General features: G+C 37.3%; 1 protein-coding gene across 1 annotated transcript in view; it reads right to left on the bottom strand.

The window, feature by feature from the left end:
• The window catches only part of LOC126883229 (agrin), a 362,103-nt gene that overhangs the window by 7,970 nt on the left and 339,458 nt on the right, over positions 1–14,675 (bottom strand). Inside the window, exons 6-7 of the mRNA XM_050648507.1 lie at positions 10,183–10,347; positions 6,051–6,332 (exon numbers count right to left, since the gene is read on the bottom strand). Coding sequence (XP_050504464.1) covers positions 6,051–6,332; positions 10,183–10,347 — 447 coding nt within the window. The remainder of the gene's footprint in view (positions 1–6,050; positions 6,333–10,182; positions 10,348–14,675) is intronic.

Here is a 14,675-nt window from a genome sequence, read left to right as displayed (position 1 = left end):
TTTATTGACATTTGCATTGAATTATAACAGGGTAAGAACAGGATCTATGCGAGGTTGCCAATTTTTGTCGTAAGTTGCAAACATTTAAAACATTTTCACAATGTGAAACAAAAATTTAAAACTAGTTTTGAAGGACAATTGAAAGGAAACAATTGAAGGACAATTTAAATGTAAAAGTTGAAATTGTTGACATTTATGCGCAGTCAGACAAAAAGACGGGTATAAATTAAACCATGGTTTTTTGGTAGGTGCAGTAAACGAAAGATGTATCTCATATCCATGGTACATTTTTTGAAAAACTGCTAGTACCCGTCAGAACTGTATTTTATATACATACTGTGGTCTTAGGCCGATCAATAATACTAGTTAAATGAGCTGCAGAATTAATTAATAATAATAATAATAAATCAATCATAAAATAACTTAGATACTTATTCAATTTTAAAAATATTATTTTAATTTTAAAAATACAGTAAACATAGGTGTATGGACATCCTAAGTCTTGACGTCACAAAATTGGGAGGAGCTTATATTTGACTCCAAACAATTTTGTTTATAATGTTAAATACTCATAAGGAATTTTTAATTTATTGTTTACGTGGTTTGTGTGACAAAATAAGACTTTTCATTTAGGTATTTAGTTAAAGAAACGTGTCAATTAAGAGATTTTTATTCGTTTTTGCCCAGGTGAGTTAATTTAATGCAATGATTAGAACGTAAACAGTTTTGCGGTTATGTTTATTTTCAACCACTAAGGAATAAAAACCACCTGAGCAAAAACGAATAAAAATCTCTTAATTAACACGTTTCTTTAACGAAATACCTAAATGAACTCTTATTTTGCCACACAAAGCACATAAATGAAAAATTCCTTATGACCATTTAACGTTACAAATAAAATTGTTTGGAGTCAATATAAGCTCCTCCCAATTTTGTGACGTCAGACTTAAGCTGTCCATTGGGACCGTGCGAGTTCGGAAAAGCGACACCTGGTTTCATAACTCGGCAACATTTTTCGCACTTTTAGAGCCCGCGCAGACTGCAGACTTTTTATCGGCCGATAGTTTAGTTGGCTTCTTAATCAGTACAGAGAGGTATGCAGATGCGCACATTACACCGATTTAGTTTTGGCCGACAAAAAAGTTTTATGGGCTTACCCATCATGGACAGCCCAACCTGACTAAACTATCGGCCGATTAAAAAGTCTGTAGTTGGTCCTGGTTACTGGGCAATTGTCAAGGCCATAGCCCAAAAAAATATAAGAAGAAAAAGTAATATTAAGGTTATGTTATTAAAAGGTAAACAATTGTATGTAGTAAATAAAATTAATTATTAAAATGCACTACTACAAGCAAAATACAATTACAGTCGAACCCGCTTATTTAAATAACCTTCGTGCGAAGCAAAAGTATTCCTATAACAGGGATATACTAATAACCGATCATATGTGCCTAGTAAAAGTTTGTGGGACCTCAAATTTCTATTCCTTAAACCGGGATATTCCTTTAACAGGTATTCTAATAAGCGGGTTCGACTGTACTTAAATTTACTTTTATATAATAATTGCATATATCAATATTGTGGAGCAACATATAATTTTTCTTCTTCATTGACAGTAGATATGAAATATACGCCAATTTGACAATTTCAATTGACAATGAATTATTTAAGAAAGTTGCAAGATTTCTCCGCTATTCGCGCACGATCGTTTCTCGTATCCCCTCCAAGTACTTGCACACGGCGAATAGCTTTGCGCTAGTCTACAGTACCGTCTACTGTATCACTTTTTTGTGCAATTTCATTCCAAGATTGTCCAATGATATTCACTGCATCTAAAACATTTAACAAAAGTCTTGGACCAGATAGCTCATTGTTTGTTCTTATAACTTCATGCAGTGAGCGGCCGTGGAGTAACGGCATAAACGCTGGCCTCATACGCCAGTAGACGTGGGTTCGAGCCCTGCTAAAGACAAACCATTTTAATTTCCAATAATGACACGAGCCGTCTCACCGTGCCTCGGAGAGCACGTAAAGCCGTCGGTCGCCCTGGGCTATTGTACATCGGCACTAGTTTTAAAACAGGGTTAAAGATGTAAATGGCGCCGGAACTATCCGAAAGGATCTCCCGGGCAAAAATGCCATACGATATTATTATTATTATTACTTCATGCAGGTGTGCAAATGATTGTCTAGTGTAATAAGCTTTGAATGTTTTAATGATTCCCTGATCCAGTGTGTAGGTTGTATTAGGTGGCCAAAATTCAACTTTCATACGTGTATCAAAACTAGTTAAGGTTTCAGGAGGATGACCTGCATGGTTGATGATGATTAACATTACTTTAAACTACTTTAGGTATGAAAATAAATGATGACCAAACCCGTCCTTAAAAAGGGAATCTTTGACCCAAACTTTACTACTTTACGATTAGACTTCACAAGCAAATCAGACTTAGATTTATTTTTTAATACTCTTTAAGTTTTAACTTTCAATCCTCTGGAAAGGTCTGTGTCTTCTTGTCGTGTGTGATAAACGTTCTTTGAGACATCTTCTTCCAGAACAGGCCAGTCTAATCTCTCTGGATAGCAAGACGCAGCCCCATTATTAGTACTTGTTGCTTCTCCGCTTTCTGCAATGCTATATGCCAATTATTGCCAATTACAGCGATTCTTGAATCGGCTGAACCAACCGTTACTATAATATAGCTTTATAAGTAAGGAAATAGGCGAGTCACAAAGTTTCACAAAAAAGCGAACACTTTGCGATTATGTATTTTATTTAGACCATCAGATCGATAACTGAAAAATACGTGTTTAACATTTTTCAAAAACTATCGAATGATACCAAACTCGACCCAACACGGAGGGAGTTAAACTTTCAAATAGGAACCCTGAATAGTTCGTGAAATGAATATCAGATCGAAAAACTGAAAAATACTTGTTGAACATTTTTAAAAAATCTATCGAATGACACCAAACGCGACGGAGGTGTGGTGGGGGTTACTTTAAAATCTTAAATAGGAACCCCCATTTTTTCTTGCAGTTTAGGATTCCTTACTTTAAAATAGGTAAGTAACGTTTATTCCAGACATATTTTCGAAGTATGGATCAGATGGAGCTACTTAATAATCGGAAAAAACGATTTTTGGAAAAGGAAAATTAAATTAAAGAATGGACAACCCCCACTAAAATGGAAAATTTTACTTAATTTGGATTTTAGGACCTAATCTTCACAACCCAATAGGTCTCCACGACGCTTTAGTAACTGAAAAGTTAGCATCCAAGGCTCAATACCACTACGCGCAATAGAGACATATAGACGATTTTAATAAGGCGTGAAATTGTACATAAGTATGCCAATGTAATTCTCCTTACAGCCTTCTTCTTCTTTAAGTTCCATCTTCTATCGAAGGTTGGAAATCATCATGGCAATGCGGACCCTGTTGACTGCCGCTCTAAATAGCTCTGCACTATTTAACGACGTTCTACACCTTCGTTGCGGGGTATGCCTCTCAGAGGAAAGGGGGGAAACTTATATGCAAGCGAAAGTTGGTAACAATGCATTTATAGCAGAATACTCAAATCATATGTTTCAGTATTGAATACTTTATAAAAATAAATTATAATAAATTACGGAATTAATTATAATAAATAAATTAAAAATAAATGGTACGGTAAACAATCCTCATTTTTTCATATGTTATTCCTTACAAAAACCTTTAATTTAAGCAAAAATAATTAAAAATCGTAAATTTGGGTCAAAAGTTATTAACTTTTTAAAAATTCCCATAAGAGCCCATGTTAAAACTTAACTTTGACCCTTAATAGTAATTTAACGACAAGGTAAAACAATTTTTAAAAAATCAAGTCTTAGTTTTTTGAAGTAAACTATAACATACTTAAATTTCATGCAAATCCTTAATTCTTTGCCGAAGGTGTAGAACGTCGTTAAGCCAGGATGTTCTTCGTCTTCCCACATTTCGCTTTCTTCGGATTTTGCCTTGCATAATAAGTTGTAATGATGAGTATTTTTGCCCTCTCATCACATGTCCCAAGTACTCAAGTTTTCGTCTTTTGATAGTTAGTATTATTTCCGGTTGATTTCCTATCCTTCTAGTACTTCCACGTTCGACATTCTTTGAATCCATGATATTCGTAGGATTCTTCTGTAACATCAAAATTCAAAGGCGGCCAACTTATTCAAATGGACTTGTTTCAATGTCCACGCTTCCAAGCCATAAAGAAGAGTAGAGAACACGTAACATCGAAGCATCCTTAGGCGTAGTTCTATTCTTATATCGCGACAACAAAGAAACTTTTTATGTTTAATGAATGATGCACGTGCTATTTCAATACGTGTCTTAATTTCTTTGGTTTGGTCTACATTTGATGTTATCCATGTTCCTAAGTATTTGTAGTTATCCACACTCTCAATCACAGTATCTTCAATAGTTAATTGGATGTTTACGTTTGCTGATTTAGTTATGATCATGCATTTAGTTTTCTTTAAATTCATCTTCAATCCAGACTCCGTTCATTAAGGCGTTGCAGTACGTTCTGTAAATAATTGTTGTTATCTGTTATTATTACTGTATCGTCTGCAAAACGTAAGTTGTTCAAAACTTCTCCATTGATAGATATACCTTCTATTGAATCTGAGAGCGCTTCTTGAAATACCGCTTCACTGTAGACATTGAAAAGTAGTGGAGACAGCACACAACCCTGACGGACTCCTCTCTGTATTTTGATATCTTGGGTGTCCTGATTGTCAACTCTAACCTTGGCAGTTTGATTCCAATATATATTAGATATAATTTTCATGTCACGACTGTCAATATTTTTGCCTTTTAATATATCTGCAAGTTTTTTATGTTGAACTTTATCAAATGCCTTTTCAAAGTCTACAAAACATAAGTACATATCCTGATTCATGTTCATGCATATCTGGGCCAGCACATTCAGGCCGAACAAAGCATCTTGTGTGCTCATACCATTTCTAAAGCCAAAGTGTGTGTCACTGATTTCATATTCGAATTTTAACAATTCTACTGTGTATTATTTTCAAAAATGTTTTAAGTGTGTGACTCATTAAAGATATTGTTCTGTGATGCGAGCAGGTTGTTGCACTTGACTTTTTGGGAATTGCTACAAAGGTCGATTGCAGCCATTGTCTGGGGATTGTGGCAGTCTGATATATTAGATTAAAGAGTTTAACCATTACATCAATACCATCTTCATCAATAAGTTTTAATAATTCGACGGGTACATCATCTGGTCCAGTAGCTTTACCCTCTTTCATGTTTTAATGGCATATATGACTTCGTCTCTTAATATTGGTGGTCCGGTATCCTCTGTGATTTCTAATGACAGTTCTCCTCTTTCATCATTAAAGAGTTGTTGGATGTAATTGGTCCATTGACACAATCTCTCCTTCACGTCAGTAATAATATCCCCTTTATCATTTTTAAGGGTATTCGTTCTTTTGCTTTTTATAGAACCTGTCATTTCTTTGATTTTTCTGTGTAAATTAAAGCTGTCATACTTTTTATCCAGGTCTTCTATTTCTTTGCATCTGTCGGAGAGCCACCTCTCTTTTGCCTCTCGAATTTTCTTTCTGATGTTTCTCTGAATCTCTTTGTATTTATTCGGGTCTTTTGTTTTGTGTTTTCTTCGTTCTTCCATAAGTTCAAGAATTTCTACTGTCATCCAAGATTTTGTTTTTTTCTCCAAGTGGTTTGAGGGTTTCTTTTCCAACTGATACTAAGGCATAATGAATTTTTCCCCATTTTTGTTCAACAGTCAGAGTTTCCGCACTATCTTCTTTACTATCTTCCTTACAGCCAGTTGTGATTTAATTTCATATAATAGTATATTTAATATAAATATACTAGCTTAGGATCACTGTTGATTCTTCTAAACTGGTTGCTGGATACGTTAAGTACTAGATATATGGTTAGCTCATAGTAGGTATATTTTTGGATTATGCTTCAATAATATTGGTTTATCGTTATTGTTATGTTTAAAAGAAAAGTATGCATTGGTTGAGTACTTACTTGTATACATTTCCATCAGATCCACAAATAGGTTCTTCATCAACTTCTTCACTACAGCTCATTGGACATGGATCCTCTTCTTTGAGCTGTGTACAATTTCCTATGTGCGCAAACTGAACTCCTTTCAAACACGTTGCCAAATTTAATTGACATTGATTCGTGTACATCCTTGCATCGGTACCGCAGACTGGATCAACATCATTCGAACATTTAATTTTGATGCATTTGGATACTTTTGCTCGGCATTTTTCATAATCAACTTTTACTACTTTTCTGTTATTCCTAAAATGGAGAAAGATTAGATTAAAGTTTGTTCTAAGAAATATGACATGACTGACACGCTAAACTGTAGATGTATTGTAGATCCAAAATCTATTTAGTTTGCGGATTGAATAAGTCAGTACAAATATTATTTTAATTTTAAAATTATACAAAATTCTACTACAACTCAGAATACCTAGATCATTTGAAACCATTGAATACCATATTTTATGTCACGTCTGAATTTTTAAACGTATTGTAATGATCCAGCGCTCACGGTGCAACGGTTTTAAAACTACGGTCTGAAACCGTAACTATTTTGTTATATAGGCAACGTAGAATCACGGAGATTCGCCCACGAAGCGTTTTGCCTGAAACTTGTTTCCAACTACACACACCGGCAAAATTAGCCGAACACCTTAAAAATGGGACATGTTTGATGTCTCGAATCTCCTAATCCTGTTGTCCAATTTGAGTGAATCTTTTAGTATGTTATAGCCTTATTAGTTAAGAATATCGGTGTAATAATATTCTTGCTAGACACAGGGCTGCCGCTAAGGTGTTGGCCGCCCGTGTGCTACTTAATATTTGCCGCCCTCTTTCAATTTCAACACATTAGAAAAATGTACATACTAGTATTTACAGAAATTTACAGAAGATGCATAACAATAATAATAAATTTGTAAATAGATAAATACTTGAACATTTAGACTAATATCCATGATCCAACGTCCCTTACATGTGTATCCTAATATCCTAACATAAACACATAAAAAACTAAAAACGGACTTTTCGGGATTTCGTTTCGGAAAACTTGTTGACAATGTTTAACAATTTTTTAACAATGCTTTTTTTTTGTTTGTTTTCTGGCCTTGGTGTTGAATCTTTACCCACGTAATTACATATTATCCTTACATCTAGCTCAGAGGAGTTATGTGTAGTGTGTGTGTTGAGTAAATGTCTTGTTACTTTGAAAAGTCGACTTCATTGTCTTTCCAGAGACACGCTAATTTTATCTGAACGTCTGCAGTCTCTCCGGTGAGTACCAATTCCACAAGGATAGAAACTTGTTTCACCTATTATTTTTAATAAATGAAATGTCTGTCTGTCTGTTCTCTTCTACCTCTTTTACTATTCCTGTTCTATTTCTTTCTTCCTCTCTCTTGGTTTGCTGTTTTTCTCTTCCTTCCTTATTTTCTCTCTTATCTTCACCGTCTTTTCCATCTATTGCTTTTGTTTGCGCTGGTTCTAGATCCGATTTATTCCTTTTCTTTCACTTCTTGCCTCCAATTTTTCTCCCCTCGAGTTTCGTCCCTTCCTTTTTCCCTCCCTCTTTTGTTTTCTCTTTCGCCCCCACTGCTTTCTCTTCCACCTTTATTGTTTTTCTTTTTTTGTCCCATTTTACTTTCCACGAGTTGGGTCGTGCTGATCGGTTCAGTGGGGCAGTGCGCCCTTGCCCCTCCAAGGCTGTTTTCCACTCGGGTTCTCCATCTCCCTTAGTCATCGTATGTTATACACACTATGTTACCCCTGGGCCATCACCCCGTCGGCATGATGGTGTTACACCTTGAGGTTGGGGTGGCGGCATATTAGGATGATACATAGCCGTCATCCCTATGCATATCCGTTTGTTTTCAGTGGTTTCCTCCACTGATTTCAAAGGTTTTCTCCTCGGGTATAGGTTTGTGTATCGGGACGTGTATGTTCGGTATTCGGTAGGGGTGGGTGTCGTATGATAGTTGAGAGTATAAACTATCAGACGGACAGGTTAGACGCTTGGCTAGAGGAGAGCGTGGAACTGCTCCAATTTGTTGCCTTTTACGATGAGAAGGAAAAGCTGTGGAGGTTACTTGGGCGGTCTGTCTCCACACTGGGACGAGAAAAATATCTAAAAGTCCGAAAGCCGCCAGCCGCTTTGAATGAAAAAGTACTCCCGGAACTGATTTATGACTATATGTACTTACAAAAGGGCAGTGCATACAATAAATAATATGTTCTGATATTTTTGTTTAGATTAGGATAAAAAATAAACTATAAATTATAAATGAAACGCATTTCAGTATTATTAGGTAATAATAATAATAATAGTTTACAGAATTATCTAAATCATTACTATTTAATTATTTGAATTTATTTTCGTTTTAAAAAAATATTATCATCGATGGCCTGCTTTTGGGCGCCCCTATTGTTGGCCGCCCGTGTGCAATGCACACTTTGCACACATGGTAGCGGCGGCCCTGGCTAGACAGGTAAATGTCATTTTATACCGGGTGTTACAATCATACTGTGTTTTTTTCTTAAAGTTCGGAACACCCTGCGGAATATTCTAGCATTTATAAAATATTGAAATTACAACTCGATTGTAGACTTAGGCTTTCGTAACATTTTATTTTTTGATTCATTTGCTTATGTTGGAAAATAAAAAAGTTATGTACTTTAACAACTAGCCATGCTTTTTATCAATAAATCATCATAGTAGGGGAGGAAAGTATGCTAAATTTGCAGTTACTCGAGCGTTATGGGGACCTATTGGATGGTGAAGAGTGGGTGCTAAAACCAAAAAAAAAATTAAGTTAAGTTTTCCATAAAGTGTAGGACTCTCCATTTTTTAATTTAATTTTCCATTTCTACCAATCGTTTTTTTCCGATTATAGGAAATATAGGCTATATCTATCCATAATTGGAAAAAATGTTGCGACTAAAAGTTGCTTATTTTTACGTCAAGGATCCAAATCTGCAATAAAAATTGGGGGCTCCTATTTAAGATTTTAAAGTAACCCCCCACCCCACCTCCGTGGAGGGTCGTGTTTGGTGCTATTCGGTAGATTTTTGAAAAATATTGAATATGTGTGTTTTGCAGTTTTACGATCTGATGTTTATTTCGCGAAATATCGCATGGTTCGTATTTAAAATTTTTAATTTACCCCCACCCCTCTCCGTGGGGTGTCACGAGCCCCCACGGAGGTGGGGTGGGGGATTTAATTTAAAATCTTAAATAGGAGCCCCCAATTTTTATTTTAGATTTGGATTCTTTACGCAATAATAAGCAACTTTTATTCGACACATTTTTTCGAATTATGGATAGATAGTGCTATAATTGGAGAAAAATGATGTTTCAAATGGAAAATTAAATTAAAAAATGAAAAGTCTCCCACTTTATGGAAAACTTAACTTAACCTTTTTCTGATTTTAGCACATACTCTTCACAATCCAATAGGTCCCCATAACGCTCGAGTAACTGCAAATTTAGTATACTTTCCTTCTCTACTATGAGGATTTATTGATGAAAAACATGAATAGTTGTTAACGCACATAACTTTTTTATTATCTTACATAAGTAAATGAATCAAAAAGGAAAATGTTAAGAAAGCCTAAGTCTACAATCGAGTATTGATTTTAATATTTTACATATGCTACAATATTCCACAGGGTGTTCCAAACTTTAAGAAAAAAAACACAGTATGCTTGGTACACCCGGTATAAAATGATATTTACCTGTCTAGCAACAATATTATTACAACGAAATTCTTAAATAATAAGGCTATAACATACTAAAAGAATCACTCAAATCGGACCAGTGGTTTAGGAAATTCAAGACATCAAACATGTCCCATTTTTAAGGTGTTCGGCTAATTTTGCCGGTGTGTGTAGTTTTAAACCGTTGTTTTAAAAGAGTTGCGTCGTGGGCATTAGACCTGGACCCGGATTACGAACACTCGATACGAATCGTATCCGCCATGTTTTCCCATAAGGCGCTACGGTAAAACATGGCGGATACGATGCGTATCGAGTGTACGTAATCCGGGCTTTAAAAACCAATTCATATCGAACCGAGAGGGTCGCGATACTCTTGTTAGATATTTTTACTTACCCACAGTTAAGTAATTTTAGTTCGCATTCGCTTCGGTAAACATAACCATCAGAGCCACAAGTTGGTTTTTCAATTTCGTTCTTACATCCAGTGGGACAAGCAATGCTATGCGCAGTTCTCTCTTGACTTGCGCAATACGCCATAGGTACTTCAAATACATGCTTTCTAAAAAGATAATAAATAAAAACTAAATATTTGCATTAGAACACCTAGAAATAAATTAGTTACATAAAATTTGCAAAATCTAAAAAATTTTGATTTAAGTGTCTATTATTAAGATACCCATAGATCTCCCTCATAATTTTCCATCTATTTCGATCTTGTGCCTCTTGTATCTTGTAAAGACGATAACGACGATAATAATGAAGTACAAAGAAATGACCTACAAAACATTCACCAAGAAGAAACAGAGAATGACAACATCACCCAAGAAGAAGTAAAGAAGCAATCAAAAGATCAAAAAATAGAAAATCACCAGGTCCGGATAATATACCAAATGAATTAATTAAATACGGAGGTACAAAAATAATAGAAGAGATAACAACATTATTTCAAAAAATTGTAAACAACATGACAGTACCAGAGGAATGGAGAGAGAGTATAACAATACCCATCTTTTTTTTTTGGGAGATGAGAATCTTGTAAAGACCGTCTGGGAAGGTGTCCCAGGTGTGTTGGATTCAATCCGCCACGCTTCACCGTGCCGGATCGCCTACCAACTAAACTCACCTCCTCTTTCTCCAGCCGACGGGTCCGGGACCACTCTTAGCGAGTATATACACTGACCCGTCGACCTTACTCTTAACTCCCCCCTGGCACTTTTCGCGTGCGTTCCGCAGACTAAGTGACCCCCTAGTTGCCCCACCCCACACACACCTCTCAAAAGACCGGTCAGTGAAGACGACCGTCCCATGAAACCCATGTGTGGGTGAGGCAACCGGGGTGCCCCCATCCAGCATGAAACTAGCAAGAAGATACCAGTCGGCAATTACGAGTAACTCCAAGCATTCATGTTTTCATTCACTCACACTCACTCTCACACTCATACCTTATAAATTATTACGTAAATAGACTTCCCTATGAGAAATAATGAAAAACGATTATAAAAAATTTTTGTATGGATAAAATTGTGGTACGATATTAAATAAAATAAATAAAATTAAAAGGTAAAATCGATAAAATATTTGTATAAATAAAATTAAATAAACAAATAAATAAAATAAAGTAAAATAACATGATAAAGCAGTCAGCGTAGGTTGGATGTAAAAGGTCCTCCCACCCTGGCTGCCCTCTACAACACAAACACGTTAAAAAATAAATAAAATAAATAATAAGGGTCTTCCTGCTTGCAGTCGCCTCTCTTTTTCCTCTTTGTGCTTTATTGTTTTTGTAACAAAGGCAATGACCAGGTCGAAGTCACTCTTGCTACTGATAGCTTTATCCATAAGCTTGTGAGGCTCGCCTAGAGGAGACCCAGCTGCAGCTCGGTACGCCCCGCACGGTATGCCGGGCATGCGAACACGACATGTTGCGCGTCATCCACCACTCCACACTCGGGGCATAGATCGTCCGCGGTCTTCTTTATACGATAGGTATATGATCTGAACGATCCATGTCCCGTCAAGAACTGTGTAAAGTAGTAATTGACGCGCCTGTGCCTGCACTCGTACCACCTTACTACATCCGGAATCAGAGATCTCGTCCAGGCTGCCTTTTCGACCTCGGCTGCCCATTCCCTCTGCCACATCTCTAAACTTCTGTTTCGTTCTTGAGGTCCTGAACCAATTGCCCCGTTACCCCTCTGATACATTCGGACTCTTTCTCTGGCCAGAATGTGCACCGGCACAGAACCAGCCACAACCTGTAAGGCAATAGTTGATACGGTTCTGTACGCGCTGCACACCCTGATCAGAGGTTTTCTCTGTACTCTAAGAAGCATGTCTATATTTCTTCTTCTCCATGGCCTCGTGTCATACTGGGGCCCCGTACAGTGCGATGGATAAAATTGATTGCAACATCACCGCTCTTTTATGAGATCCAGGACCCCTTATATTTGGCATTAACTTGTTTAACGTGGAGGTCCTTTCTTCCGCTTTCCGACATGCCTCTTGCACGTGTGGTCCGAATGTCCGTTTGTCATCAAAAGTAATTCCTAAATATTTAACTGTCTTCTGGGGTCTTATTTCGGAGCCTTTGTACTCAAATACTATATCTTTTCTATCTCTCGGTCCCCTCAAGATTAACGCTTCTGTTTTCTCTACTGCTAGCTTTAGGTCATTTCTTTCTATCCATTCCGCGGTTGTCTTGATTGATTTGTTTACTCTCTCTTTTATACCTCAATTCATGTTGTCTTCTACTAGTAGAGCCAGGTCGTCCGCGTATGCAATTGCTCTTACTCCTCTCATCTTATTTACTTCTAGTACCCCGTTGTATAGTATGTTCCATAGTATGGGTCCCACGACCGACCCTTGGGGTACTCCCGCGGTCATTTCCATCTTCTTTTTTTTTTATATGCATACGGTTCTCTCGGACAGATAGTCCTTTATTATGTTGGACACATAATCTGGAGCCCCAAATTCGACGATTCTGTCTACTGTGAGGCCCCAGTTTGCAGAATTAAAAGCGTTTTTTATGTCCAACAGAACAAGGATCACCCATCTTTTTTTGCTTGCTCTAGCCGTGTCTCTTATCCAGGTCGCGGCATCGACGGTCGATCGACCTTTTCGAAATCCGTATTGTTGTTGTGATAATACTCTCTCATTTTCCAACATGCCTTCCAGCCTCTTCTTGATAAGTCCCTCGTAGAACGTACCAAGGCAGTCCAGGAGGCATATTGGCCGATAAGAGGATGCTGAATCGGGGGGTTTCCCAGGCTTTAGGAGCAGAACAAGGTTCGCTTCTTTTAAGTCCCTGGGAAACTCTTGCTTCTGCAGTAGGTCATTGCATATTCTTCTGATCAAACCTGGTTTCTCCGTTGCTATTATCTTAATTGCCTCTGGTGGCAGCTCGTCGGGGCTGGGAGCTGTCCCCGTCTTCATCTCCTGACCAGCGGTTTTTACTTCCTCTTCCGTTGGAAAGATTTTTGTAAAAGTTTGAATGTCCTTTGTGGGGAAGAGGAGTTCAGCCGATTTTATCCGCTGGTCCTCGTCCAGTTTATATGGGGCCATTATCCTTAATGACTTCATGGTAATTTTGTAGGCATCACCCCATATATCCTCATCCAATGCTTTTATCAGGGTCTGCCACTTTTCCTTTTTTTCTTGTTTTATTTTTTTATTCAGTGTTTTCTTTAATTCTTTGTAGATTTCTTTGAGCTCGAGGTTGCCCTGGCTTCTCGTGTAATTCCTTCGAGCTCTGAGGCATCTTTCCCGTAGACCTTCTATCTCATCCGTCCACCAGCAGGGGGATTTTTTGTTATTATTTTTCTTCACGGTGGCAACTTTGCTGCATTTTCTAATGCTCTTCTCAGTTGGCCAAGGTCAGAAATCTCTTCCTCATTGATCTTTCTGACCTCCGATAGGTATGTGGTTTTGTCAAAATAGATTTCGGTGTTTCCTATCGGCCGTCTTACTTTCCCTTTCACCTTAACCTCGTACTGGATGTAGCGGTGGTAGGTAAATAACTGGTCGTCGAGGACATCCCATCCCTGTATTCTTTTGGATAGCCCTTCAGTTGCGATAGTTACATCAATATGTGTCTGGCTGGCCCCTCTTACGAAAGTTGGTTTATTATTATTTAAGACTTGGAGGCCAGCCTGGGCTATCCATTCGTTCCAAAGTTCCCCCTTTTTGTTATTTATGGGGGAGCTCCATAACCTCGATTTAGCATTGATATCCCCGGCGACCAAGATTTCTTTTTCGCTTGTGACGACGCTCATTATCTCACCTACAATAGTCTTGTATCTTAACATAGGGATGTTCGGTGATATGTAGCATGCCGGGAGGCTGAAATCCCTCAGTTTGATGAGTATGTGATTTCCGCCCCTGACAATGTCCCGCACCCCTAGATCCCTATCTCTCATTAGCACCGCCACATTTTTTCCTTTATCTTGTACCCATCCACCGTCCGATGTTATTTTTTTGTTTGGTTCGGGGACGATGAGCAGGTCAGTTTCCAGCTTGCAGGCTTTTAAGTGGACAAGATCGTGCGCTCTACGTGCTCTGCCCACGTTCACCTGTAATATCCGTATACCAGGTTGATCCTTGAGGTCCGTTTTGGTTCAGTTCCCTAGAGTCGTCCCTGCATCGGATTCGCCTTTTTTTGAAAAATTAAAATAGTTAAAAACTAGAATAAATAAGTATAGATAAAATGAATAAATAAAATAAATAGGTAAAATGTGTATAAATAAAATAGTTAGGTAAATAGAAATAGTTAAAATAGTAACATAAAGTTAAAATAGGTAATGTAAATAATAAAATAGATCTATAAAATAATAAATTAGTAATTTTAAAGTTTGTATAAATACAATAGAACCTAGGTGGGCTGTATATGGG

Source organism: Diabrotica virgifera, chromosome 4 (assembly GCF_917563875.1).
Source record: "Diabrotica virgifera virgifera chromosome 4, PGI_DIABVI_V3a".
NCBI classification, from domain to species: Eukaryota; Metazoa; Arthropoda; class Insecta; order Coleoptera; family Chrysomelidae; genus Diabrotica; species Diabrotica virgifera.
This window is presented reverse-complemented; position numbering and strand designations above follow the sequence as displayed.